A 27,727-nucleotide genomic window follows, 5' to 3' on the forward strand; every position below is an offset into this window, starting at 1 on the left:
AAGAAATGTATGATGAAATAAAAGAAATTATTCAGATTGTGAAGGGAGACGAAAATTTAATAGTCATGGGTGACTGGAATTCGAGTGTAGGAAAAGGGAGAGAAGGAAACATAGTAGGTGAATATGGATTGGGGGACAGAAATGAAAGAGGAAGCCGCCTGGTAGAATTTTGCACAGAGCACAACATAATCATAACTAACACTTGGTTTAAGAATCATGAAAGAAGGTTGTATACATGGAAGAACCCTGAAGATACTAAAAGGTATCAAATAGATTATATAATGGTAAGACAGAGATTTAGGAACCAGGTTTTAAATTGTAAGACATTTCCAGGGGCAGATGTGGACTCTGACCACAATCTATTGGTTATGACCTGTAGATTAAAACTGAAGAAACTGCAAAAAGGTGGGAATTTAAGGAGATGGGACCTGGATAAACTGAAAGAACCAGAGGTTGTACAGAGATTCAGGGAGAGCATAAGGGAGCAATTGACAGGAATGGGGGAAATAAATAGAGTAGAAGAAGAATGGGTAGCTTTGAGGGATGAAGTAGTGAAGGCAGCAGAGGATCAAGTAGGTAAAAAGACGAGGGCTAGTAGAAATCCTTGGGTAACAGAAGAAATATTGAATTTAATTGGTGAAAGGAGAAAATATAAAAATGCAGTAAGTGAAACAGGCAAAAAGGAATACAAACGTCTCAAAAATGAGATCGACAGGAAGTGCAAAATGGCTAAGCAGGGATGGCTAGAGGACAAATGTAAGGATGTAGAGGCCTATCTCACTAGGGGTAAGATAGATACCGCCTACAGGAAAATTAAAGAGACCTTTGGAGATAAGAGAATGACTGGTATGAATATCAAGAGCTCAGATGGAAACCCAGTTCTAAGCAAAGAAGGGAAAGCAGAAAGGTGGAAGGAGTATATAGAGGGTCTGTACAAGGGCGATGTACTTGAGGACAATATTATGGAAATGGAAGAGGATGTAGATGAAGATGAAATGGGAGATATGATACTGCGTGAAGAGTTTGACAGAGCACTGAAAGACCTGAGTCGAAACAAGGCCCCCGGAGTAGACAATATTCCATTGGAACTACTGACGGCCGTGGGAGAGCCAGTCCTGACAAAACTCTACCATCTGGTGAGCAAGATGTATGAAACAGGCGAAATACCCTCAGACTTCAAGAAGAATATAATAATTCCAATCCCAAAGAAAGCAGGTGTTGACAGATGTGAAAATTACCGAACTATCAGCTTAATAAGTCACAGCTGCAAAATACTAACACGAATTCTTTACAGACGAATGGAAAAACTAGTAGAAGCCAATCTCGGGGAAGATCAGTTTGGATTCCGTAGAAACACTGGAACACGTAAGTCAATACTGACCTTACGACTTATCTTAGAAGAAAGATTAAGGAAAGGCAAACCTACGTTTCTAGCATTTGTAGACTTAGAGGAAGCTTTTGACAATGTTGACTGGAATACTCTCTTTCAAATTCTGAAGGTGGCAGGGGTAAAATACAGGGAGCGAAAGGCTATTTACAATTTGTACAGAAACCAGATGGCTGGTATAAGAGTCGAGGGACATGAAAGGGAAGCAGTGGTTGGGAAGGGAGTAAGACAGGGTTGAAGCCTCTCCCCGATGTTGTTCAATCTGTATATTGAGCAAGCAGTAAAGGAAACAAAAGAAAAATTCGGAGTAGGTATTAAAATTCATGGAGAAGAAATAAAAACTTTGAGGTTCGCCGATGACATTGTAATTCTGTCAGAGACAGCAAAGGACTTGGAAGAGCAGTTGAATGGAATGGACAGTGTCTTGAAAGGAGGATATAAGATGAACATCAACAAAAGCAAAACAAGGATAATGGAATGTAGTCTAATTAAGTCGGGTGATGCTGAGGGAATTAGATTAGGAAATGAGGCACTTAAAGTAGTAAAGGAGTTTTGCTATTTGGGGAGCAAAATAACTGATGATGGTCGAAGTAGAGAGGATAAAAAATGTAGGCTGGCAATGGCAAGGAAAGCGTTTCTGAAGAAGAGAAATTTGTTAACATCGAGTATAGATTTAAGTGTCAGGAAGTCGTTTCTGAAAGTATTCGTATGGAGTGTAGCCATGTATGGAAGTGAAACATGGACGATAAATAGTTTGGACAAGAAGAGAATAGAAGCTTTCGAAATGTGGTGCTACAGAAGAATGCTGAAGATTAGATGGGTAGATCACATAACTAATGAGGAAGTATTGAATAGGATTGGGGAGAAGAGAAGTTTGTGGCACAACTTGACCAGAAGAAGGGATCGGTTGGTAGGACATGTTCTGAGGCATCAAGGGATCACCAATTTAGTATTGGAGGGCAGCGTGGAGGGTAAAAATCGTAGAGGGAGACCAAGAGATGAATACACTAAGCAGATTCAGAAGGATGTAGGTTGCAGTAGGTACTGGGAGATGAAAAAGCTTGCACAGGATAGAGTAGCATGGAGAGCTGCATCAAACCAGTCTCAGGACTGAAGACAACAACAACAACAACAACAACAACAACAACACATGTCAGCATGACTTTGTGATCTTAGGCATCAATCTGATGATGCCATAAACTGACAGTTGTGTGGATATGTAAAACAATTCAGCTAGCTGGTCTTGTTTAAGTCTGGAATTATGTCTGAGTGACAGTCACTGTGATGTTTCCAGCATTAGGGGACAAAACCTTAGACAAGAAATATCTCTTGGACCATGGCCTAATGTCTATAAAACAAAAATCAGTAATGACAAAAACACCAGTGAAGACTGCAGATGTCACAGTAACAAACTACAGAGAAATAAAATTAAAATCGCAGTATAATTCTAGAGATGGATCAGAAAAACAGACAGTGAGTAAAGGCATCTGGAGTGATGGTATTTCAATAGAAATGTTTAAAGCTAGTAAAAAAGGAAAGAAATAATCATATGCCATACCTTGCTTGAAGACCCTCAAGAGGGATGTTAGTTGCCTGGTGCAAGTTTTTTAGTTTGACATCACTGTAATGACTTGGTGCTCCTAACCCAGCCCATAATCCTGTTAGGGAAAGAAAACCTATAGTTTAATGTGGAATCTGAAGTATGTGCCATTTCTGGCATATGTTCACATCACAGAAATGAGGGCTGATGTCTGACCATGATCTCATGAGCGCTCGGTTCAGGCAGGTGCTTTACCACTAGACCACCAAGTGTGGCTGGTTAAAGCTGGTAGCAAAGGGACGTAAAAGTAGTGTGTGAAATTATTTACAGAATGTGTACTTGACAGTTTGTGTTTTAGGGGCATTTGGCCATGGTCCCAGGCATATTTCTCCGCCTAACGTCTCAGAAGAGGTCATCAGAGACTATCAAGACATGGATAGCAGTACAAACATAAATAAAATCAGCATGTCAAATAGTTTATATGCATCCGTGAAAAGAGTCAGTTTGTGATGTCATCACACTGCTGCCTAAGACTTCACAGCAGAGCTTACATTATGAAGCTTGCAGTGGGGAATAGTTGGTGCTATCTGATAATGCCCACAACTTGTGTAATTTCAATCTTTCTTCTTTTCTGTTAAAGCAGTTTATGTGCTTTTGAATTTCTATGGTCTCTGTACATCTTAGTGTGCTAATGACTGAATCTTGGTGAAACCTTTGAAACACAGAAACAAATTTTCTGGTTCCCTAGTTCCGGCATATGACCTTATACTGCAGATTTACCCATGTTTCCCCAATGACAATACTGCTCTTGCATTTCTTGAGTTGGATGTTAATTCCTTTTTGTGTAGTTCTTATATTCACTTAACCACATGTGCAAGGGATTTTGTACACTTCTGCAAGGCAATTGGTGGGTTTGGCCCATGGAACCTACATTTCTTGTTGTTTTAAGCACTATGTCAAAACTGTCTCCTTAGTACTCTGCTGATGTGATCTGTGATTTCTGTTACAAAAGCCTTTTAACTGGCTCTTTTTCACTAGATGCCCTGCATCTTTTAGGACATACTGCACTATTTTTTCTTTGTCAGAGTAGCTGTTTCTTCTTGAAGCAGTTTTTAAACGGTCGAACTCGTCCCTCAAACACTGTGGTTCACAGATTTTTTCAGTTGGGTCCATCAAACTTTTGATCACTCCTCTTCTGTGCTTAGGAAGATGAAATGAGAAGGGTGCATTGTATGGTAATTTTGAACTGTTGCAAAAAAAGATAATCATCCAAAACTCAAATATTGCTGTAATCATTCTGTGGTGTCACCGCCAGACACTACACTTGCTAGGTGGTAGCCTTTAAATCGGCCGCGGTCCGTTAGTATACGTCGGACCCGCGTGTCGCCACTATCAGTGATTGCAGACCGAGCGCCGCCACACGGCAGGTCTAGAGAGACTTCCTAGCATTCAACCAGTTGTACAGCCGACTTTGCTAGCAATGGTTCACTGACAAAATACGCTCTCATTTGCCGAGACGATAGTTAGCATAGCCTTCAGCTACGTCAATTGCTACGACCTAGCAAGGCGCCATTACCAGTTACTATGGATGCTGTAAAACATGTACCGTCAAGAGCGATGTTCACCAATTATGGATTAAAGTTAAGTATTCCAGCAGCTACGTACGTTTTTTGTTAGTCTCATTTCCTTGACCTGTTCCAGACCTCACGCCAGCCTGCGTGAGCTAAAACACGTGCCTTTCGGCTTCCTCTCATAGTGGGTTGGCTGTCTTGCCAATCCACAACACATTCTCCGTCCCATTTCACTCAGCTTCAACCAAATCCACATTATCAACCATTAGAAAAAAAAGCATTGATTAAATTTACATTAACATATGGAAGAATACATTGTAACCACATAACCAGGATCAAGTCCTAATCCAAAAGCAGGATCATCAATGAGGTACAAAGTTTAGGACTAAAATCACAATTATTATGAACACCAACATACAGCTCAACAGAACAGCTTCCTGGACGAGGCAGGGGTGGAAACGGGAAGGGGGGGGGGGGGGGGGGGTGCTGCTAATTATGCAAACATTGAATATTCCAGAATATGCAAACATTACAAACATAAGGAATTTCAAGAACCTTCCAGAAATAACAAATACTGGCTGGCGATCAGACCACTACTCCACCATGCATGCAGCAAAGCAGGTGGCATTCATCCCTCACCAGGAAAAACATCTATCTGCTGTTTCAGCAGTTCTCATTGGAGCTGGCTGCAGTATCCTAGATGTGAATCTTGTCAGCGATCCTCTGTATGGCAGTGCTAGAGGATCCTCTCATTCTGGCCGTGTTATCACATCATCTTCACTATAATGAGCATCAAAAGTAGCTGCTCCTGTCAAAGATTCGCTGTCATCGACCTGGCCTTTAGTTTCCTAGAATGAGATGTTTCAATCACCGATCGGCATCTCAGAACTATAGTTGTCTCTGTCCTTGTGTCTTGTTGATGAAGAGTCATAAACATTGACATTGTTTGTGATAAACAACAAAGGATATGATATGGCCCAAAGTAGCTATTAGTAAGTTTTCCAGTAATCTCACTTTCCACACAGGTGTAAAAATCCATCCCAAGTGTACTGGGATGTATCCCATTGACCAGTGCTGGGTGTTGTAGTACTCTCAGTCATTCTTCCTGGTGATGACTTGTGTCATGTTGTCAACTTGAGTATTGTCTGGTTCAAACGGGACAGTGTATCCATTGTTGTTTCAGCCTTGTGACACTGGATTACAAAGAAAAATGTGAAGCCTGTAGTGTCTTGCTTTGCTGGTTGTAAGCAAATGCCATGTCGGGTAGTATTATTTCCCAGTCTCTCCATTCAACACCAATGTGCATCAAGAGCATATCTGCCAATATCTTATCAAGAGTATTCAGTGAGATGTTATTAGAGTGTTCAGTGTGAGCATTTGTATGTTGGTGGTAGGCAGTTTTCATTCTGTAGGTGATGTCGCAATGTGAAATTACCTTTGATACTTGTCTTGACTGGAAAACTTTTCCATGATCAGAGATCATCAAATGGGGTGCCCTGTGTTTCAGGATGACATCTCGAAGAACGACCCTTGCAATTTCCGGAGCTTCAGCAGCCGGCACAGATTTGGTGACAGTGTAGCAGCTGAGGTGGCCAGTGTAGCCTATTATCCACCAACTCCTGTTTGTCATCTTCGGGAACCTCCCCAGTATGTCAACTCCAATCTGGTGGCATGGCACTGCTGCAGCTGGGATTGATACCATATGCCCCAGAGGTAAATGCAGCATGTGTTTCTGATGCTGGAATTCCTTAAAGTGGCTCACATTGTGGCTGATATATTGGTAAAGACCTGGCCAGTGATACCTGCATCTGATTCTGTCTAGAGTCTTCACAAATTCCAGGTGACTAGATATGGGGCCTCATGGAGAAACTTCAGGATAGTTGGCCACAGATGAGCTGGGGTGACAAACAATCATTTCCACCCACAGCAGATCATAATTCCTCTTATACAATACTCTGTTCATTAATTGGAATTCTCCTTTGGTTGGTTCCCAATTCTTCACGGCTTTATGGTTGTCAACAATACTGGATCTTCCTCCTGTTTGTCAGTAACATCATTTAATTTAGTGAGAATTGAGATAGTGCTGTGTTCTGCCACAGAATTCCTTGAAATGCAGTCGGCATTGTTGTGGTTGCATTCATTTTTGTATACCTTTGTGAAATACTCCTGGAGCCTCAGTGTCCATCTCACTAGTTGAGAGGACAGATCCCTCTGGTTAGTCAGTCAGCAGGGATATTGGTGATCACAATGGTGAATGTTTCACCAAACAACCAGAACTTTTTGATGGCCCAAACAACTGCAAAGCACTCTTTTTTTCTACTGCAGAGTAGTTAATCTCAGACTCTGAGAGTACCTGGAAGCATAAACTACCAACTTTTCAGTATCTCATGGTATCTGCACTAGAACTGCATCTATCCCACAACTGCTAGCATCAATGTGAAGTTATATCTCAGCATTATCATCATAATTTGCTAAAACTGGAGAAGATATTAGCACCTCCTAAAAGGCAAGGAAAGACCCTTCTTTCACATTACCTCAGGAATGTTTGGTTCTTCCCTGGCAGTAGTTCTTCCAAAGATCATGTCATTGTACAGTAGTTTTTTATGAATCGCTAGTAGTATGAATAGCATGAACAAATTCTAAGAAAACCTCTCACTTCACAAATATGACGATGAGTCAGAAAATCTGTGTCTGCTCTTATTTTCTCTTGATCAGGTGGACTCCACTGGACTTTATTATGGGTCATAAGATTTTTATTTCTTTGGTGGCTAAAAGGCTCTTTTCAGAGTCAGGTGGAGGCCTGCAGTCTGAGCACATTTCAACACGGTCAGGTGGCTTGCACATTCTCCAAACATCTTTGAAAAAATGGCAATGTCATCCAGATAGCAAAGACATTTCATCCACTTAAGGTGTCAACACCTATACGGGAAGTATCTGACGATAACCCTGGATGCGAAACTACTATGGATCCCTCACATAAGGGATATATGTTCAAAGTATGAGCACTAGAACAGCCTGTGGGAAAAACTAGGTTGACATCCCAAGAGTATATACCGTACATACATTACTGTAATAAGACTTATGATAGTTAAGGGGCATATGGTGGAAGAAAAAGTAGAACAGAAGGTGGCTGCTAAGAAGCTTGGCAACATGCAGAGACTGGCATGCTTAGCCATAACAGGCAGAATTAGTAGCACACCCACTGCTGGAATGGAGACCAGGCAGGTTGTACCATCATTACACTTGTGGGTTAAAATGGAGGTAGTGGTAGGGGCTTAGAGGCTAAAAATTGGAAATAACTGGATACCTTTATGATATCCCAAATCCCACATCGGTATACGAATTTGTAAATGTAGGAAGGACCAGAGAAATGTCAGCTAACTGTACCTTCCAGCTGCTTCAATAAACCTTTCCATGTAACAATTGGATGTAGTAGGGAGCAGTGGAAGTAGAAACCATGACACCATGCAGAAGACATACTCTGGTTTACTGACAGGTCCAAACCAGATAAAGTGCTATAGCTGAATTATATGGGATACAGCCTAGACTGGAGAGTGTAATCTCTCTAGGGAAGCTGGTCATGGTATTCCAGATGGAAATTTCCATTATAAGGGTGTGCGCCAAGGAGAATATGTATGGCCACTACGAAGATTGTAGCCTCTACATTTATTCAGACAGCCAAGAGCTCCGAAATTTCTATCAGCCCCCGCAATGAGATCAATGGTCATTGCAGAATGCCACAAATCCCTTGTGCAAATAGGGAAACCAATAGGGTAAACCTGCTGGTCACTCAGGAATCAATAGCAATGAACAAGCTGATAGGCTGGCGATGAGAGGTCTGACAACTCCAGATATTGGACCGGAACATGTCCTAACCATCACTATGGTGATGAGGTCTGACAACTCCAGATATTGGACCGGAACATGTCCTAATCATCACTATGGTGATGGTTAAATCAGAACTATGAAACTAGATCAGAAAGCAGCATGTAGAATATTAGACTAGGATCCAAAAACAAAAATGTGGCAAGCTACAGAAGCCAAAGCCGTGTTTTAAGAGAAGTCCTTTGATCCTGGGTTTGAATAGGCAACAGGCTATACTCACAGTAGGACTAACGATAGGTCATGGGAACTTTATGAAACACCTACACATGTTTGGTACACAGAAAGAAGCCCCTAGATGTAGGCTGTGTGGTAATGGTGATGATACTGCACCACATCTAATCTTCCAATGTGAAGCATTGGAGATCAGAAAAACGGATAATATTCGGGTTATCAAGTACTGAAGAAATCTTGTCTAATAAAGGGCTACAAGTAAAGAGCCTTCAATTACTAGTTAGCTTTACTAGAATCAAAGGAAATGAAATCACATAATAAGCCTTGTTTCTGTGCAGGCAATAATTAGACAGGAACCGTGTTGTTTTTATCTCCCTGATGAAATCACATCAAGAGGTTGAAGTAGGTTTCCTTTTACACACTCGAAGGTGGCCGAAGCATTACATAGTCCAAAAGGCAACAGAGACCAACAGAAGTTATGAAGGCAGTCTTTTCCTGCTCAGCCTCATCAGCCTTGATTTGCCAGTATCCATCTACATGTCCATATATGAGAAATACTTTGCTCCTCTCGAGCAAACTAGGGTGTCATCAATGTGCGGCAATAAGTAGATATCTTTCGTCATGATTTTGTTCAGTCATCAGAAGTTGACAAGAAGTCCCATGTGCCATCCTTCTTCACAATGACCACAGGAGAGGACCAAGGACACTCTGATGGTTCAATAACGTCATCTTGCAGCATCTCCTCCACTTCCTCCTGCATAATCTGTCATTCAACCAGCGACATACTATAAGAGAGCCAGTTCATTGGTAAATGATCACCTTGTTGATGTGGTGTTTTACCATGGGCCACTTGGTCTGCCTTTTCCCCACTCCATATGTGAAAGTGCCAAAAAACTGGCACAGAATGGCTAACACTCACCAACATAATTTCTCAGTCAGGCTGTATACTATTAGCAGTTTGATAGTAGGCTCCTCCCCTGCACTGTCTGTAGTGGTAGCAGAGCATGATTTTTCACTGCTAGCATTAAGTTGCCCTTCCTAGACTATTCAGTGGTCACTAAGCACATAACCCTAGGGATAAGTTGTGCTGCTTGTGACAATTAGTGATCCTAAGATGTCCATAAACATCTACAATGCTTATGATTGCTGCTGGTATATAGATTTCTTTTGTGAGCCTGAGCAGCTTTCTGCAATTGGCAAAATCTTTGCAGTTTAACAGAGCATCTAGATTGATGACTGGAACTCATATCACTGACGGCATACTTCGATGGAAAACAACCATTCAGAGCAATCTTTGTTGTGTGTGCTTGTTGAAACAGCTCTGTCAAATTGGAGCTCTGATCTTCCACAGCCTATGCTTGTGATGTACACAGAAAGCAAAAAACATTATGACTACCTCCTAATAAAATTACAAATTCGAAGAACTGTTTTCTGTCACTGATAGTGCAATACATGTTCCTGTTGGCTGGATGTATTTCCCATTTGCGACTTTCAGCACAGTCACTTTCGAATCAAGGAACATAGTCTTCTTCAGCTGCTGAGAATAAGCATTTGACATCCAGAAAAGGATGCAGGAGTTGATAAGTGCATGAACAGGTTGACCATCAATTACATCAACGAAACATTCTAAAATCTTGTTGACTGTCGTCCATGGAGGATTTTCATCAGTGATGGCCTCCCCTTCACAGATGGTCCTCTCGCATAGGTTTCATGAATTCAGTGGCCCTAGCGATGTGTGATTGGTACCTCTGTTTGACAACAGAGAATGGTTAAGGCAAGTTGGGGAGCAACCTCATCCAAGGTATGGCAATTAACTACATTTCACAGGTTGTCTATAATTGTCTGCAGTTGAATTGTTTGAACAAAGCTGTTGTGATGGTTGATATCTGGTGGCATAATAGCCACCAAAAACTAGTCTTGTTTAGCTGCAGCAGCTTACTGGCATTTTGTCCTTTGTTCTCCAAATACCTGTTCTACTGTGGGCCGTTACACCTGATGTAAGAGCAGGTTGTATCTACATTGGTAAGGTCCTACATTGTCATTTAATGGCTGCAGCATAAGTATGAGTTAGAAGAGTCTGTTCTTTCTGGCACATTTGTGTTCCAGATTGGTACTAAAAGCTGATTCACCTGTTCTTCAACATTCTTTTTTATCTCCTGATGTATGGGGTCAACACTGATAGTTGTTATCTCTTGCTTACTCAAACTGACAGTTCTGGCTGCTATAAAATGCTGCATCTCTCCTCTTACAACATGAGGTGCGAGAGAGGTGAGATCATGATGATCTTCCACAATTGCTATAGGGAACAAATTAGGGAGACAGTCAGACCTCTTTTGTCTGACTCTTTCACAGCTGCATTTCCTTGATGCACTGGCAGCAGCTGATGAATTACTCTGTTTTTGTGATATCCTTTACCATAATTGTTGGGTACGTGCCTTCTATTACTCCTCTTATCAAGCTTCTGTGATTCTATCTTGTACAAATGGAAGAATGGGACTGCAGCTAATCGATGACTTGTAGAAAACAGATATCCTACAGCTGTAAATTTATGGATTAATTTTATTACACTACCAGTTTTAATGTCTTATTGGCAACAAATTCAAGCCCTACATGCAAAATGAGATAAGCCATCTAGCCATTTGTGCTTACTAAAGGAACCATTATCTGAAACTGGTTTCTGTAGACATCTTCACAAGAAATGTAGACACTTTTCACATCCAATGACTCCCATCCAGTAAATCTCCTCTGACCAGGGGTCCTGTGACTTTTCCGAAGTCCATGCCTTTTTCTAAACTGCATCAGTCTTTTTCCTTCAGCCCTCATCCTTCCACTTCAACCTTTCTGCCAGAAAGAGGAGCCACCGGCTCCAAAAGCTTGCATACACAATACCTTTCATGTGTGTTCTCCTATCGCCACTTGGTGTGTAGATTTTTTTTATATATCCAATTATATAATATTTTCAAAAATTGATTATTTTTATTTGCACATTACATCTGTCAAAGCTTCTGAGTATGTACATCTTCCTTCCTGATTTTCTTCCTTCCCCCTTCATCTTCTTGTTATTTTCATGCTCTCTTTAGTTATCCACCATTTTCATTTGGGACTTGATATTTTCTTTGGGTTAAGCTCTCAGTTTTAACTCCTTGATTACCAGCACTTCATATCAGTACTCTGTAAACATAATCTCAAAACGTTTCTAAATTATCACCTTTCAACTACTTTTTACATTCTCCTTGGTTTCAAATGAATTTTAGTCATCTCTTACAACTTTGGATATCATATATGTCTTCCTTTTTCAAAATCTATTTCCTATCTGCTCTTTTATTATTGTGAATACCTGCTTAGAGGTCATGAAAACTGTAAATTCAAAGTCTGTCTCTTCATTTATATGACTCATGCTCCAGTTATGCCCCTTTCATCAATTAGTATGATGGTATTTCACTTCTGCATCATTAATAATCTACAATGTAGCACTTACAGCTATACATTAGCTATAAATTTATGAATACTACTCTTTTAATAAATTAAATAGCCTTAAGATTGCTGGAGAAATAATGGAGTAACACCCTGTGTGTGTGTGTGTGTGTGTGTGTGTGTGTGTGTGTGTGTGTGTGTAAATATGTGCTAGCTGAATACACAATGCTGGAACTGCAGTTCTGCAGCAAACTGGGTTGAGAGGTTGAGTTGTGTGTGTGTGTGGAGTGGTCAATGGGAGAAAGGAGTTAGGGAGTAGAAGGGTGGGCTGGGGAAGGGTGGCTGAGGCTTGGAGAGAGGCGTTAGGTGTACAGGACACAAACGCAGGAGGGAGAGGCAGCCAGTGGACAGGATTGGAATGCGACATACAGGCACTGATACCAATGAGCTTGTGCAGTGCACAATGATGATGACATAGGGAAGTGTACTGGTGAGGGCTGACAGAATACAGGAAGGGGGAGAATAAGGAAGAGGATACTGGTGCCGCCCGGTTTGAGGCGTCATGTGACGGACTGTGCGGCCACTCCTGCCGGAGGTTCGATTCCACCCTCGGGCATGGGTATTTGTGTTGTTCTTAGCATAAGTTTGTTTAAGTAGTGTGTAAGTCTAGGAACCGAAGAACTAAGCAGTTTGGTCCCTTAGGAATTCACACACATTTGAAGTGTACTGGTGCAGAATGAGTGAAGTTAAGGTCCTGGGCTGGTTGGAGATGGGAGTGAAGCAGGAAGTTGACAGAGGATGAGGCCAGCAGTAGTACAGGAACAAAGTATGTGCTTGGCTTGTAACATATTGCTTGCAGCATCCGGTCTCAATTGGAAGGATTCAGGAATCCATTAACAGTTTAAATCTGCATTGTTGTGCTGTTTAACTTCATTCATTAATGCAGAATTATCATCAGACTTTGCCATGTAGTTACAGAGAAGCAATAGTGCATGTGGGTATTAGCAATTATGGTTTCTCATCTACAATTACTAGCAAGCAATTTAATTCTATTAATTCATGGCTACCGACAACTGCTGTAAAACTAAAATCATTTCCTCATTTTTTGCTGCAGGACACTGCTGTCAGAATATGTGGAAGATCTTAAACCCCCCATAATACTATATTTGGATACGTGCTCAAATTCTACAGTATACTGAAGAACTGACAAAAAAGAAACAAGACTGCTCACTTAATTAAGAAACTACTTGTGGTGTATTGATGTATGGCTGTTTCTCAACGCAGAAGTGCTATTTAAGCTGAGCAACTCAGTAGCAGTAGATCAGTAATTTACTAGAGCTAAGTCTTTGGCCTCCACAAGAACACGACAGCAGTGAGAAACATGCCCAACCTCAGAGAAAACAACATGAAGCAGTTTTCTGAGCAACAGAAGGAATGTGTGTGGGCTCAAATGGATTTCACTTTGAAGATTATCATCGGCAACAATGTATTTTGGAAGTACATAACAAATTTTGATCGTCAGTTTCATTTCTTTTGTGATATACCTTGTACAAGACAATTTCGGAGAATTAACAGTAATATCATACATGCCCTCCCCTCATACCTTGCGATATACCTTGTACAAGACAATTTCAGAGAATTAAAAGTAATATCATACATGCCCTCCCCCCATGAACCATGGACCTTGCCGTTGGAGAGGAGGCTTGCGTGCCTCAGCGATACAGATGGCCGTACCGTAGGTGCAACCACAATGGAGGGGTATCTGTTGAGAGGCCAGACAAACATGTGGTTCCTGAAGAGGGGCAGCAGCCTTTACAGTAGTTGCAGGGGCAACAGTCTGGATAATTAACTGATCTGGCCTTGTAACATTAACCAAAACGGCCTTGCTGTGCTGGTACTGCAAACGGCTGAAAGCAAGGGGAAACTACAGCCGTAATTTTTCCCGAGGACATGCAGCTTTACTGTATGATTAAATGATGATGGCGTCCTCTTGGGTAAAATATTCCGGAGGTAAAATAGTCCCCCATTCGGATCTCCGGGCGGGGACTACTCAAGAGGACGTCGTTATCAGGAGAAAGAAAATTGGCATTCTACGGATCGGAGCGTGGAATGTCAGATCCCTTAATCGGGCAGGTAGGTTAGAAAATTTAAAAAGGGAAATGGATAGGTTAAAGTTAGATATAGTGGGAATTAGTGAAGTTCAGTGGCAAGAGGAACAAGACTTTTGGTCAGGTGATTACAGGGTTATAAATACAAAATCAAATAGGGGTAATGCAGGAGTAGGTTTAATAATGAATAAAAAAAATAGGAGTGCGGGTTAGCTACTACAAACAGCATAGTGAACACATTATTGTGGCCAAGATAGATACGAAGCCCATGCCTACTACAGTAGCACAAGTTTATATGCCAACTAGCTCTGCAGATGATGAAGAAATTGATGAAATGTATGACGAGATAAAAGAAATTATTCAGGTAGTGAAGGGAGACGAAAATTTAATAGTCATGGGTGACTGGAATTTGTCAGTAGGAAAAGGGAGAGAAGGAAACATAGTAGGTGAATATGGATTGGGGCTAAGAAATGAAAGAGGAAGCCGCCTGGTAGAATTTTGCACAGAGCATAACTTAATCATAGCTAACACTTGGTTCAAGAATCATGAAAGAAGGTTGTATACCTGGAAGAATCCTGAAGATACTAAAAGGTATCAGATAGATTACATAATGGTAAGACAGAGATTTAGGAACCAGGTTTTAAATTGTAAGACATTTCCAGGGGCAGATGTGGATTCTGACCACAATCTATTGGTTATGAACTGCAGATTGAAACTGAAGAAACTGCAAAAAGGCGGGAATTTAAGGAGATGGGACCTGGATAAACTGAAAGAACCCGAGGTTGAAGAGAGTTTCAGGGAGAGCATAAGGGAACAATTGACAGGAATGGGGGAAAGAAATACAGTAGAAGAAGAATGGGTAGCTCTGAGGGATGAAGTAGTGAAGGAAGCAGACGATCAAGTAGGTAAAAAGACGAGGGCTAATAGAAATCCTTGGGTAACAGAAGAAATATTGAATTTAATTGACGAAAGGAGAAAATATAAAAATGCAGTAAATGAAGCAGGCAAAAAGGAATACAAACGTCTCAAAAATGAGATCGACAGGAAGTGCAAAATGGCTAAGCAGGGATGGCTAGAGGACAAATGTAAGGATGTAGAGGCTTGTCTCACTAGGGGTAAAATAGATACTGCCTACAGGAAAATTAGAGAGACCTTTGGAGAGAAGAGAACCACCTGTATGAATATCAAGAGCTCAGATGGCAACCCAGTTCTAAGCAAAGAAGGGAAGGCAGAAAGGTGGAAGGAGTATATAGAGGCTTTATACAAGGGCAATGTACTTGAGGACAATATTATGGAAATGGAAGAGGATGTAGATGAAGAAGAAATGGGAGATAAGATACTGCGTGAAGAGTTTGACAGAGCACTGAAAGACCTGAGTCGAAACAAGGCCCCGGGAGTAGACAACATTCCATTAGAACTACTGATGGCCTTGGGAGAGCTAGTCATGACAAAACTCTACCATCTGGTGAGCAAGATATATGAGACAGGCGAAATACCCACAGACTTCAAGAAGAATATAATAATTCCAATCCCAAAGAAAGCAGGTGTTGACAGATGTGAAAATTACCGAACTATCAGTTTAATAAGTCACAGCTGCAAAATACTAACGCGAATTCTTTACAGACGAATGGAAAAACTGGTAGAAGCCAACCTCCGGGAAGATCAGTTTGGATTCCGTAGAAATGTTGGAACACGTGAGGCAATACTAACCTTACGACTTATCTTATAAGAAAGATTAAGAAAAGGCAAACCTACATTTCTAGCATTTGTAGACTTAGAGAAAGCTTTTGACAACGTTAACTGGAATACTCTCTTTCAAATTCTGAAGGTGGCAGGGGTAAAATACAGGGAGCGAAAGGCTATTTACAATTTGTACAGAAACCAGATGGCAGTTATAAGAGTCGAGGGGCATGAAAGGGAAGCAGTGGTTGGGAAAGGAGTGAGACAGGGTTGTAGCCTCTCCCCGATGTTATTCAATCTGTATATTGAGCAAGCAGTAAAGGAAACAAAAGAAAAATTCGGAGTAGGTATTATAATTCATGGAGAAGAAGTAAAAACTTTGAGGTTCACCGATGACATTGTAATTCTGTCAGAGACAGCAAAGGACTTGGAAGAGCAGTTGCACGGAATGGACAGTGTCTTGAAAGGAGGATATAAGATGAACATCAATAAAAGCAAAACGAGGATAATGGAATGTAGTCGAATTAAGTCAGGTGATGCTGAGGGAATTAGATTAGGAAATGAGACACTTAAAGTAGTAAAGGAATTTTGCTATTTGGGGAGCAAAATAACTGATGATGGTCGAAGTAGAGAGGATATAAAATGTAGACTGGCAATGGCAAGGAAATCATTTCTGAAGAAGAGAAATTTGTTAACATTGAGTATAGATTTAAGTGTCAGGAAGTCGTTTCTGAAAGTATTTGTATGGAGTGTAGCCATGTATGGAAGTGAAACATGGACGATAACCAGTTTGGACAAGAAGAGAATAGAAGCTTTCGAAATGTGGTGCTACAGAAGAATGCTGAAGATAAGGTGGGTAGATCATGTAACTAATGAGGAGGTATTGGTTGGTTGGTTGGTTGGTTGTTTGGGGAAGGAGACCAAACAGCGTGTTCATCGGTCTCATCGGATTAGGGAAGGATGGGGAAGGACGTCGGCCGTGCCCTTTCAGAGGAACCATCCCGGCATTTGCCTGGAGTGATTTAGGGAAATCACGGAAAACCCAAATCAGGATGGCCGGACGCGGGATTGAACCGTCGTCCTCCCGAATGCGAGTCCAGTGTCTAACCACTGCGCCGAGGAGGTATTGAATAGGATTGGGGAGAAGAGAAGTTTGTGGTACAACTTGACTAGAAGAAGGGATCGGTTGGTAGGACATGTTTTGAGGCATCAAGGGATCACAAATTTAGCATTGGAGGGCAGTGTGGAGGGTAAAAATCGTAGAGGGAGACCAAGAGATGAATACACTAAGCAGATTCAGAAGGATGTAGGTTGCAGTAGGTACTGGGAGATGAAGAAGCTTGCACAGGATAGAGTAGCATGGAGAGCTGCATCAAACCAGTCTCAGGACTGAAGACCACAACAACAACAACATCATACATGCTTTCTGTGACATGTTAAAAGGATGCTTCACAATTTAGTATAATGTATCAATCCATCAGAATTACTTATGTATTGCAGTGAAATGAATTTCAAAACACAATGTATAACAAAGACAAGTGTTGAGAGAAATGTTCTGGCCGTCATCAAAAATACATGAAATTTGATACTCTATTAAAGTGGACATACCCCTCAGAGTGGCAGCAGTGTGTGGTATTCGCTGTGAAAGTGACTATATGTATTGTGGACAAACTATTTGCACTGTCACTGAGCTTTATACTTAACACAAATGTTAGATAAAACAATGGAAGTTGGCCTCAGCAATTGTGGAACATTTCCTACAGAACTGAGATGAAATTCATTGTGAGAATTTGAGAATTTTGGTCCATGCATCATCTTATTGCAAACTAGTCATTAAAATTTCAGCAGGGACTCAATTACATACAACACAATAATTTTAGTAAACGTAAGGAGTGCACAATTAGTAACTCATGTGGAGAGCTTTGAACCCAAGGAATAAACAAGAAAGATTTGTGACCGTTCCAGAGATACAGTAATGGCAGCATCTATAGTCATATAGTCCCATCATGTTGAGACATTTAGTTCTACACCCTGCAAACAACTGTGAAATACAATGGAGATGGTACTTAGCATTGTACCGCATGTTAGGGTTTCTTCTCATTCTAATTGTATATAGAGCACAGGAAGAATCATTGCTTAAATGCCTCTTTGTGCACTGCAATCAGTTTACTATTGTCTTTGTGGCCCTAATGGAGCCCTACGTGGTACTCCACCAGAGTAGATCAGCCACCAGCAATTAGACTGACTTTCCAGCATGCACATAATTTGCGTCAACCTCTGGAAATTTCTGGACACTTTTGCAACACCCGCAATAGGGAGACACCATGCTAGTTACAGCAACCAGTAGTTTCTTTCCTGATGAGTATGGCTGTGACTGCTGTCAATAAACTCAAAGAACTGACTATGAGCAGTTACCACCATATTTCTTTTCCAAAATATGTTTATGCGTACCATATTCACCAAACTTGAACATTAAGAACACAGTAAACACTAAAGGATATTGTTTTGAAATTGCAGACATTTGTTACTCAAACAGTAATGTAAAAAAGAGAGAAATTGTTTACTTTGAGCAGTTAATAGCTGTCTTTAAGTTGCTTTCAAAAAGTGTGACATTTCTGTTGGAACTGTCTATAATAACATCTTCTGACATTTTGAATATTCTCATAAATTCTTTTTTTTTTTTTTTTTTTTTTTTTTGTGGGGAAGGGTGATACATACATAGTTTGTTCCTACTCTTTTTTACTTCTCATTTTCAATAAAACTTTCCTCTCTTCCACCTCTTACAATTTGTCATTTTTGATTGTATGAGGTTTATTCAAATGAAACCTGGTCAGTGCATCTACCTGTGCCTTACACATAAGGTGGCACCATGTAAATGCAGGCATGGTGGCACCATCTATTGGCAGAGAGACTGACGCTTGCACACTATTTGATGTTGCACAGCGCCAGTATGGTTTCACGATGAAGAGAAGGTGTTCACACATGTTATCGTCCACTCCTGAACGTGCAGGCGAGTAAGCAGTAACAATGAGGAGCGATTCGATTTTTGGTGGCAAAGGGAGTTGGAGGCTGTGAAATGTATCTACAGATGTGTGTAAGGTGAGTACAATCTGAGTCATTCAAGTGTTGTGGAATGATGCAAATGATTCCTTGACGGTGCAAGTCACTGGAGGACAATGCTCATCCTGGACAGGCTCATTGTGTCATCACACTGGAAATGGTTGCGGAAGTGAATGCTTTAGTCTTGGAAAACTGCAGAATCACTGTGGACAAGATCCATTATGTACTGGGTATTAGCGTGGACACTGCCCACACCATAATGCATTGACACTTGAACTTTTGAAAAATCAATGCGGTGAAGACGACACTGCAGCAGTTTCAGTGGGAAACGCTGGACCATCCACCGTACAGTCCCGACCTTTCACCATGTGAATTTCATGTGTTTAGACCTCTAAAACAAGCTATTTGCAGACATCAATTCGCAACTGACAAAAAAGTGTGTGACTGGGTTCAGGCCTGGATCTGACAGCAGTCTACTAGATTCTTCTAGGATGGAATCGACCAGCTATTGCTGCAATGGGATAAATGAATCAACAGTTTTGGTGACTATTTTTGAGTATGTGTACTGTGTATAACTACATTTTTGAGTTAACAAAATTGTTAAAGTTACTTTACACTAGTGCCCTGGTTTCATTTGAATGCCCATTATATTTTGTAGAAAACACTGTCTTTACCTATAATAATGATTAAAATGTTGTTTAGTAAATCATCTGTGATGTGAGGGTTTTTCTCCAGCCCCTTATATAATTTCAAGCAGTGTAAGATACATACTTGGCAATAACAGGTATATTTAAGTGTTCTGCAATTGCCTTCAGGAAGTCATTATGATTGGAATGCTGTGGCCTTTCATCTCTTGTACGACCATGCACTGCAATTGCTGTTATCCCACTAGATGCTAGAGTTTCACAAAGCTTCAACGTGTCGTCCAGATCAGGTAGAATACGTATTTTGCATGTCACCGGAATATTTACACTCTTCACAAGTGTTGACAGAATGTCAAAGGCCTTCTGTGGTTCTGACAGAAGAGCTGCACCCATGCCACCTTTCACTGAGAATTCCTTTGGACAGCCCATGTTCACATCAATACCAGCAACATCATTTTGCCTGAAAAAGAAAAAGATAGCCTGAATAACAGTACTACAAGAAATGTAATTAATTATGGAAACTGAAAGCAATAATTAAAAAATTTTCTAGTGAATGTATCTAATAGTTCCTGGAAAATTTTAACTTGTATTTTGCAGAATTTGAGAAGTTTTTAATTCTTATATAATACACACAAAAACCTATACTATGTGCTACTTACAGCATTGTATTTTTCAACTTAAGGGGATTTAATCATCCTTTTACTCATGTCCTGTCAACTACAGATTCTTAAACCATGATTCTGCCAAAAAATTAACCTAGCTCACAACTGGCATATCCCAGTAACATACTACCTTCTCCTAGTCTTCATATACACATCCTAACGTAATGTCTGTCGAAGAGCTCCTGGAAGAGCTGAAAAATTAAGCAAATTCCAGTGCTACTTTGTTGATTTTCTTTACTTAAACTTACGACTTGTCGCCTGAATATATTTCTTATATTTCATTTTATCTGTTTTTACTATTGTGTTATTATTTCATGTATTGACTTGTTCCATGACCATGGAGACTTCTCCTTAATTTGGTCCCATGGAACAATAAATAAATAAATAAATAAATAAATAAAATAAATAAATGTATATCATTCATTGTTGTAATAATTTTATTACTTGTTTTCTATTTTAAGCTCTGAATGAACAATGTCTACTGCCTTCAAACAAAAGCCATCTTTGGTAAACTAGGAATGTTTTTGGAAAGGGATTCTAACAAACTCAGTGAACTACACACGTCAGTGACAAGTATTCCACTTATTACTCAGATCTTGAAAATATTCAACCACATCACGTCCCAAGATGAGGGAAACCCTACCAACTTGCCTCCCTTTGTCCCCCTCCCACCTAAAAGTGGTATTCCACTGTCGACTCAATCTGTACAGTATTCAAGTTCATCATAATGACATTCTTACACAAATCTAACCTAGGAACAAGAACTTTTCGACACACCCACCCACTACCTCCTACTGCTGTACAGTGACAGATATTGGTGTCCCATCTGTGGAAGCGGCCAGCACATGTAACAGCAGTGCTGCAACTACTATGAAGCATTCTATATGGATATGACAACTAATTAACCACCTACCAGCATGAACTGCCAATGCATAGTTATCTGTAACCTGACCAATATGAATAATGGCTTGGAAGTATAGATGCAGAAACTTGATCTTTTGATTTGAAAATGTACTGCATACCAGAACAATGATGACATCAACAGCTCCTTCAGTACCCACACCATTTTGTTTCTCCCAAACTACTATCATCATCATAAGCTCCTCTCAACAGCACAAGTGGGGACTGTTCCTCCAGCACATCACTCTCATCCAGCAGTTCCTCTGGCCCAAACTTCCACCAGTCATGATCCTAAGCCATTCATTCCTCATTTCCATAGCTGATTTCTAATACCTTAGACTTCCTTTCCTACCCTAAAACTACCCTATCACCACATTCTGCTGCCTCCATTTTGTTGTTGTTACCAACTGCACTCTAAATCTTTCCGCTGCTGCTATGCTGCACCTCCAATACTTACCTATCCAAATACACCTCTCCATCTTACACTTATGTTAAGCCAACCACTTATGAAAGATTACTAATGCTAATTAAAAAAAGACACATAACTCTTAGAAATTTGGTTTGTATTAGCAATAAATGATCACTATACTACTTAATGCTATTCATACTTGTTGTGGTCTTCAGTTTCAAGACTGGTTCGATGCAGCTCTCCATTCTACTCTATCTTGTGCAGTTCTTCATCTCTGAATAACTACTGCAACTTACATCCCTCAGAATCTGCTTACTGTATTCATCTCTTGGTCTCCCTCTATGATTTTAAACCTGCCCCCCCTCCCCCTGAACACACACACACTTCCTTCCGATACTAAACTGATGAGTCCTTGATGTCTCAGAATGTGTCCTACCAACCAATCCCTTTTTCTAGCCAAGTTGTGCTACTTATTTCTTCTCTCCCCAATTCCACTCAGTGCTTCCTCATTATTTACATTCTTCTGTAGTACCACAGTTCAAAAGCTTCTATTCTCTTCTTGTCTAAATTGTTTCACTTCCACACATGGCTACATGCCATGTAAGTACATTCAGAAAAGACTTCCTAACAGTTAGATCTACATTCGATGTTAACAAATTTCACTTTTTCAAAAACACTTTTCTTGCCACTGCCAGCGTAAATTTTATATTCTCTCTACTTGAGCCATCATCAGTTATTTTGCTGCACAAATAACAAAACTCATCTAAAACTTCTAAGTGTCTAAAATATAAACTTAGGCTTCCATGGCCATTGTCACAATAAATTAAATTTATCTGGGTTTGTGAAAACATTATTAATACGTAAAACTACCAACATTTTGGTCACTGTTGCAAGTTACCTCTTCAGAGTGTTTTTCTTTACAGTAAACAAAAACACTCTGAAGAAGGTCACTTACAACAGTGACTGAAACGTCAGTAGTTTTACTATTGACAATGTGGTCACAAAACCAGAAAAATTGTATTCATTTTACGTGTATTGTCTCCTAATCTAATCTCCTCAGCATCACCTGTTTTAATTCTACTACATTCCATTATCTTTATTTTGCTTATTTATGTTCATCTTATATCCTCCTTTTAAGACATTGTCCATTCCATTCAAATGCTCTTCCAAGTCCTTTGCTACCATTGATGACAGAATTGCATTGTCATCGGCAAACCTCAAAGTTTCAGTTTCTTTCACCTTAACTTTAATTCCTACTTTTTTCTTTGCCTCTGCCCCCCCCCCCCCCCCACCAGTTTATGCCATCTTGTTGTTTCTGTACAAGCTGTAGATAGCCTTTTACTCCCTCTATTGTACTCGTACTGCCTTCAAAATAACAAAGAGAGTATTCCACTCAACATTGTCAAAAGTTTTCTCTAAGTCTACAAATGTCTTAAACATAGGTTTGCCTTTCCTTAACCTCTGTTCTGAGATAAGCCGTTGGGTCAGTTTCCTTGTGTATTGCTTCATTTCTCCGAAGTGCAAACTGACCTTCCCCGCGGTCAGCTTCTACCAGTTTTTCTAATTTTCTGTAAAGGATTTGTGTCAGCTTTTTGCAACCATGACTAATTAAACTGATAGTTCAATAATATTCACAACTGTCAGCATCTGCTTTCTTTGGAATTATAATTATTATATTCCTCTTAAGGTCTGAGGGTATTTTGTTTGTCTCATACATATTGCACACCAGATGGAACAGTTTTGTCATGGCTGGATCTCCCACGCCTATCAGTAGTTGACAGAATGTCATCTACTCCAGGGGCCTTGTTTCAACTTAGAAGCTTCAGTGCTCTGTCCAATTCTTCTCACAGTATCATATCCCCCATCTCATCTTCACCTACGTCCACTTCCAGTTCTGTAATACTGCCTTCAAGTTCATCATCCTCAAACAAGCCCTTTACATACTCCTTCCACCACTCAGCTTTTCTTTCTTTGCTTAGGACTAGTTTTTCATTTTAGCTCTTGATATTTGTACAGCTGCTTCTCTTTCCTCCAAAAGCCTCTTTTAATTTTCTCTTAGTGCTATATGCTTCTAAATTGTTACATGTCTTCTAGCCATTCCTGCTCAGCGATTTTGCACTTCCTATCAACCTCATTTTTTAGACATTTGTATTCCCTTTTGCCAGCTTCATTTGCTACATTTTTATTTTCATCAATTAAATTCAATACCTCTTGTGTTATCCATGGATTTCAATTAGGCCTTGTGTTTTTACCTATCTGATCCTCTGCCGGCTTCACTGTTCCATCTTTCGAAGCTATCCATTCATGCTTAAGCCAGTTAAAAGAAACCAAAGAGAATTAGAGGAAAGCTGATACTTTGGAGAGAAGAAGAAGACTTCTAATCAAGCTGCGGGCCTATGGGGTATCATCTCAGTTGTGCGACTGGATTTGTGATTTCCTGTCAGGAAGGTCGCAGTTCGTAGTAATAGACGGCAAATCATCGAGTAAAATTGAAGTGATATCAGGTGTTCCCCAGGGAAGCATCCTGGGACCTCTGCTGTTCCTGATCTATATAAATGACCTGGGTGACAATCTGAGCAGTTCTCTTAGGTTGTTCGCAGATGGTGCTGTAATTTACCGTCTAGTAAGGTCATCCGAAGACCAGTATCAGTGGCAAAGCTATTTAGAAAAGATTGCTGTATGGTGTGGCAGGTGGCAGTTGACACTAAATAACGAAAAGTGCGAGGTAATCCACATGAGTTCCAAAAGAAATCCATTGGAATTCGATTACTCGATAAATAGTACAATTCTCAAGGCTGTCAATTCAACTACCTGGATGTTAAAATTACGAACAACTTCAGTTGGAAAGACCACATAGATAATATTGTGGGGAAGGCGAGCCAAAGGTTGCATTTCATTGGCAGGACACTTAGAAGATGCAACAAGTCCACTAAAGAAACAGCTTACACTACACTCGTTCGTCCTCTGTTAGAATATTGCTGCGCGGTGTGGGATCCTTACCAGGTGGGACTGATGGAGGACATCGAAAGGGTGCAAAAAAGGGCAGCTCGTTTTGTATTATCACGTAATAGGAGAGAGAGTGTGGCAGATATGATACGTGAGTTGGGATGGAAGTCATTAAAGCAAAGACGTTTTTCGTTGTGGCGAGATCTACGAAATTTCAGTCACCAACTTTCCCTTCCGAATGTGAAAATATTTTGTTGAGCTAAACCTACATAGGTAGGAATTATCATCACAATAAAATAAGAGAAATCAGAGCTCGAAGAGAAAGGTTTAGGTGTTCGTTTTTCCCGCACGCTGTTCGGGAGTGGAATGGTAGAGAGATAGTATGATTGTGGTTCGATGAACCCTCTGCCAAGCACTTAAATGTGAATTGCAGAGTAATCATGTGGATGTAGATGTAGAAGAAGAAGAAGACAAAGAAGAAAAGAAAGTTGCTACATCCTCAGTTATATTAAATAGCTGATGTTTATCTCCTTTTAGTTGCTTAATATTTACTTGATTGCATCGGTACCTTTCAGAGAAAATGGTTACCTACATCTATAAATACAGGGTGTTTATAATTACACTCTCACCACTCGAGCTGCATAGATAGGTAACTATTTACCATATGGGTACCCAACTTTATAGGAATGATGTTCAGACCGTGCACTGCAAAATTTGTGTTGTTAGTATTATCACTTGCCATTAGGAACCGATACTGGCGCAGCGATGCAGGACTGAAATACAAGCATCACTGTGCGTTACAGTTGCAGACAGTCAACATGGATCTGGACGAAACGTGTCGGGTTTTATCGTAAAGCTGTTTTATCAAAACAGCACCAACAGTGCTGCTGCTCATCACTAGTATCACGTCATTAAAAGAATACAGACAGGTTCTCCTTCCCCACCACGATTGAAGAACATGGTTCTAAAGTTCAAATTAACTGGTGACTTAGGGACTGCTTCCAGGAGATTAAAACAGCCAATTGCACCACAAATTGCTGAAAAAGTTCCTTCTGTTATGACTGAAAATGCTGGATGCAATATGTGATCTACAAGCAGTGCATGAGCAATGTTATGACAACTGAACATTCCACGGTCCACCATTCAAAAAGTGCTGTGAATAATTGTGAAATGCTATCTCTTCTAGTGGGGTTCCAGGCTGTTGTGTGTACAGATGGTCCTCACATTCAGCAGTGTTTGTAACCTGGGACGTAAACATGATACGCAATTAACGAACGATATCCTCTCATGAGGAAATAAAATGTGTTTCTTTCAGTGGTTTATTCATTATTTCTCTTCCACATGTCCTTAAAAATGCTTCCACAAAGCTTCAGTGTCCTATGATCACTCACTTTTCATGGGGGCCTCTCAAGTCACAAAAGTTTAATCACTAACATAACCACCCTGTGTGATCTTACTAAATTTGACTAGAAAGGTTAACAGTCAAGCTTATTGGTTGTATCAGTTTCAGTATTTTTTGTCATTTTCAATAGCTCATGAAGCCCCTTGGCCAATGGCTGCATCAGAATGTGATAGGCATGAGCAACTCCTCAAGGCTCCTACAAGAAAACCCCTAATAATGGAAAACAACTAAAAAGTTGAAACTCGTATAACCAATAACCAAAAATTTTGTGAGAGTGTTAAATGATAAGCATTGTAGTCAAACTGCTTAATTGCCATGCACATAACAGACCTTTTTCATTTTTCATTCTAGATATTCACGTAATTTGTAGACAGAGTGGCTAATGAAGAATGTTTGAAATTTTCTTTTGAACTAACTGGGATTCCAAGTATTTTGCTCTTTGTTAGCTGAGAGCATACTGAATACCTTTGCACCAGAGTACATAACTCCACTCTGATCCTTACACAAGAAGACAAAGTCCACATGAAAATTATTTTTGTGTATTATACTGTGAATGTATAGATAACTGTTCAGCTGAAATTGATTTTTACTGTCAGCAACAAGAACCATCAAGGACTAAATTTACAGGGAAGTGTGTATATGAATTCCAAGACCATTAAAGAGGCATCTGGAAGCTGTGCACTTATCTTCTTTATGCAAAATTTTTACTGTTCCCTTTTGCTGAATTAATATTTTATTTGCTGAATTAATATTTTATTTACTTTATGTGCTCTGCCTTAGAACACTACAAAGAGCAAAAATATGCTAGATAAGCTAACAGACTTGTCTTTGTGACAACAAGGGAAATGATTTTCAGGGCAAAATGTACTGAATTCAAATTCTTGGCTCGTTTATCTGTGTATTGGCCACATTTAACTCATTATATAGCTGGAGCCTGAGAAAATATATGTAATGTTTTTTTTAGTGTACGGGCATTAATATGTACTGTAGTGCTAATCAGCCTTTTTGCTTGTTTCAGATTGCATAAAACAAGTTTCTGTGTGATTAAGACTTAGACTGTTTGCCACAAACCAGCAGTAAGTCTGTTCGACTATTATCTGACCTACATCTGGTAAATGATGGCAGCAGGACTTTATCAGGGCTTTGATTATCTATCATCATGCTCTGAAATGAGGGATATCTTAGCCAAGATCCTTTCCACAACATCCTAGTCCATCCCTACGCCACTCCCAATCCCAACTCCTTGGCACGGGAAACATATTCCTGTGGAAGACCCAGGTGAAAGACCCACCCAGTTCATTCACACAGCACTTCCTATTCCAGTCTTGTCACAATCTTATACAACCACATCAGAGGCTGGGCCACCTCTGAAAGCAGCCATGTCCTACATCAGCTTTGCTGCTATTACTGCACAGCTTTTTATACTGGTATGACTACCAACCAGCTGTTCATCACAATGAATGGTCACTGTCAAATTGTGGTCATGAGTTTGATAGACCACCCTAGGGCACAACATGCAGCTTAACATAATATGCTTGATTTTAGTAGCTGCTGTACAACCCAGGCCATCTGGATCCTCCCCTCCACCACCAGCCCAGATGGGCGTTGTCCTTACAACACATTCTTCACTCCCGAAATTATCCCTTCCTCAACCTATAGTAACCTATCACCACATTCTCCACCACACACTGCCAGACTGTGCTCTTATTTCCCCACCCAACTCCAGATTGCTACTATCATTCACATAACAGTTGCATTCTGGTCCAGGCTGCCAGAGATAGCAATTGTGTGTGTGTGGTGTGCTTGCTTGTGTTAATGTATGTATGTTTTCCTTTCTGAAGAATGCTTTGGTCGAAAGCTAAATGTGTAACAGTCTTCTCATTTTGCCGGTGTGCAACTCAATATGTCATCTTTATGGTGAGTAGCAATCTATCCTTGTCCTAATATT

At 40.3% G+C, this 27,727-nt stretch overlaps 1 protein-coding gene across 1 annotated transcript in view; it reads right to left on the bottom strand.

The window, feature by feature from the left end:
- LOC124774990 (tRNA-dihydrouridine(20) synthase [NAD(P)+]-like) overlaps positions 1-27,727 on the bottom strand; it is a 93,320-nt gene that overhangs the window by 41,833 nt on the left and 23,760 nt on the right. Inside the window, exon 3 of the mRNA XM_047249738.1 lies at positions 19,588-19,920. Within this exon, the coding sequence (XP_047105694.1) occupies positions 19,588-19,920 (333 nt within the window). The remainder of the gene's footprint in view (positions 1-19,587; positions 19,921-27,727) is intronic.

This window comes from Schistocerca piceifrons, chromosome 2 (assembly GCF_021461385.2).
Source record: "Schistocerca piceifrons isolate TAMUIC-IGC-003096 chromosome 2, iqSchPice1.1, whole genome shotgun sequence".
In the NCBI taxonomy this organism is placed as follows: Eukaryota; Metazoa; Arthropoda; class Insecta; order Orthoptera; family Acrididae; genus Schistocerca; species Schistocerca piceifrons.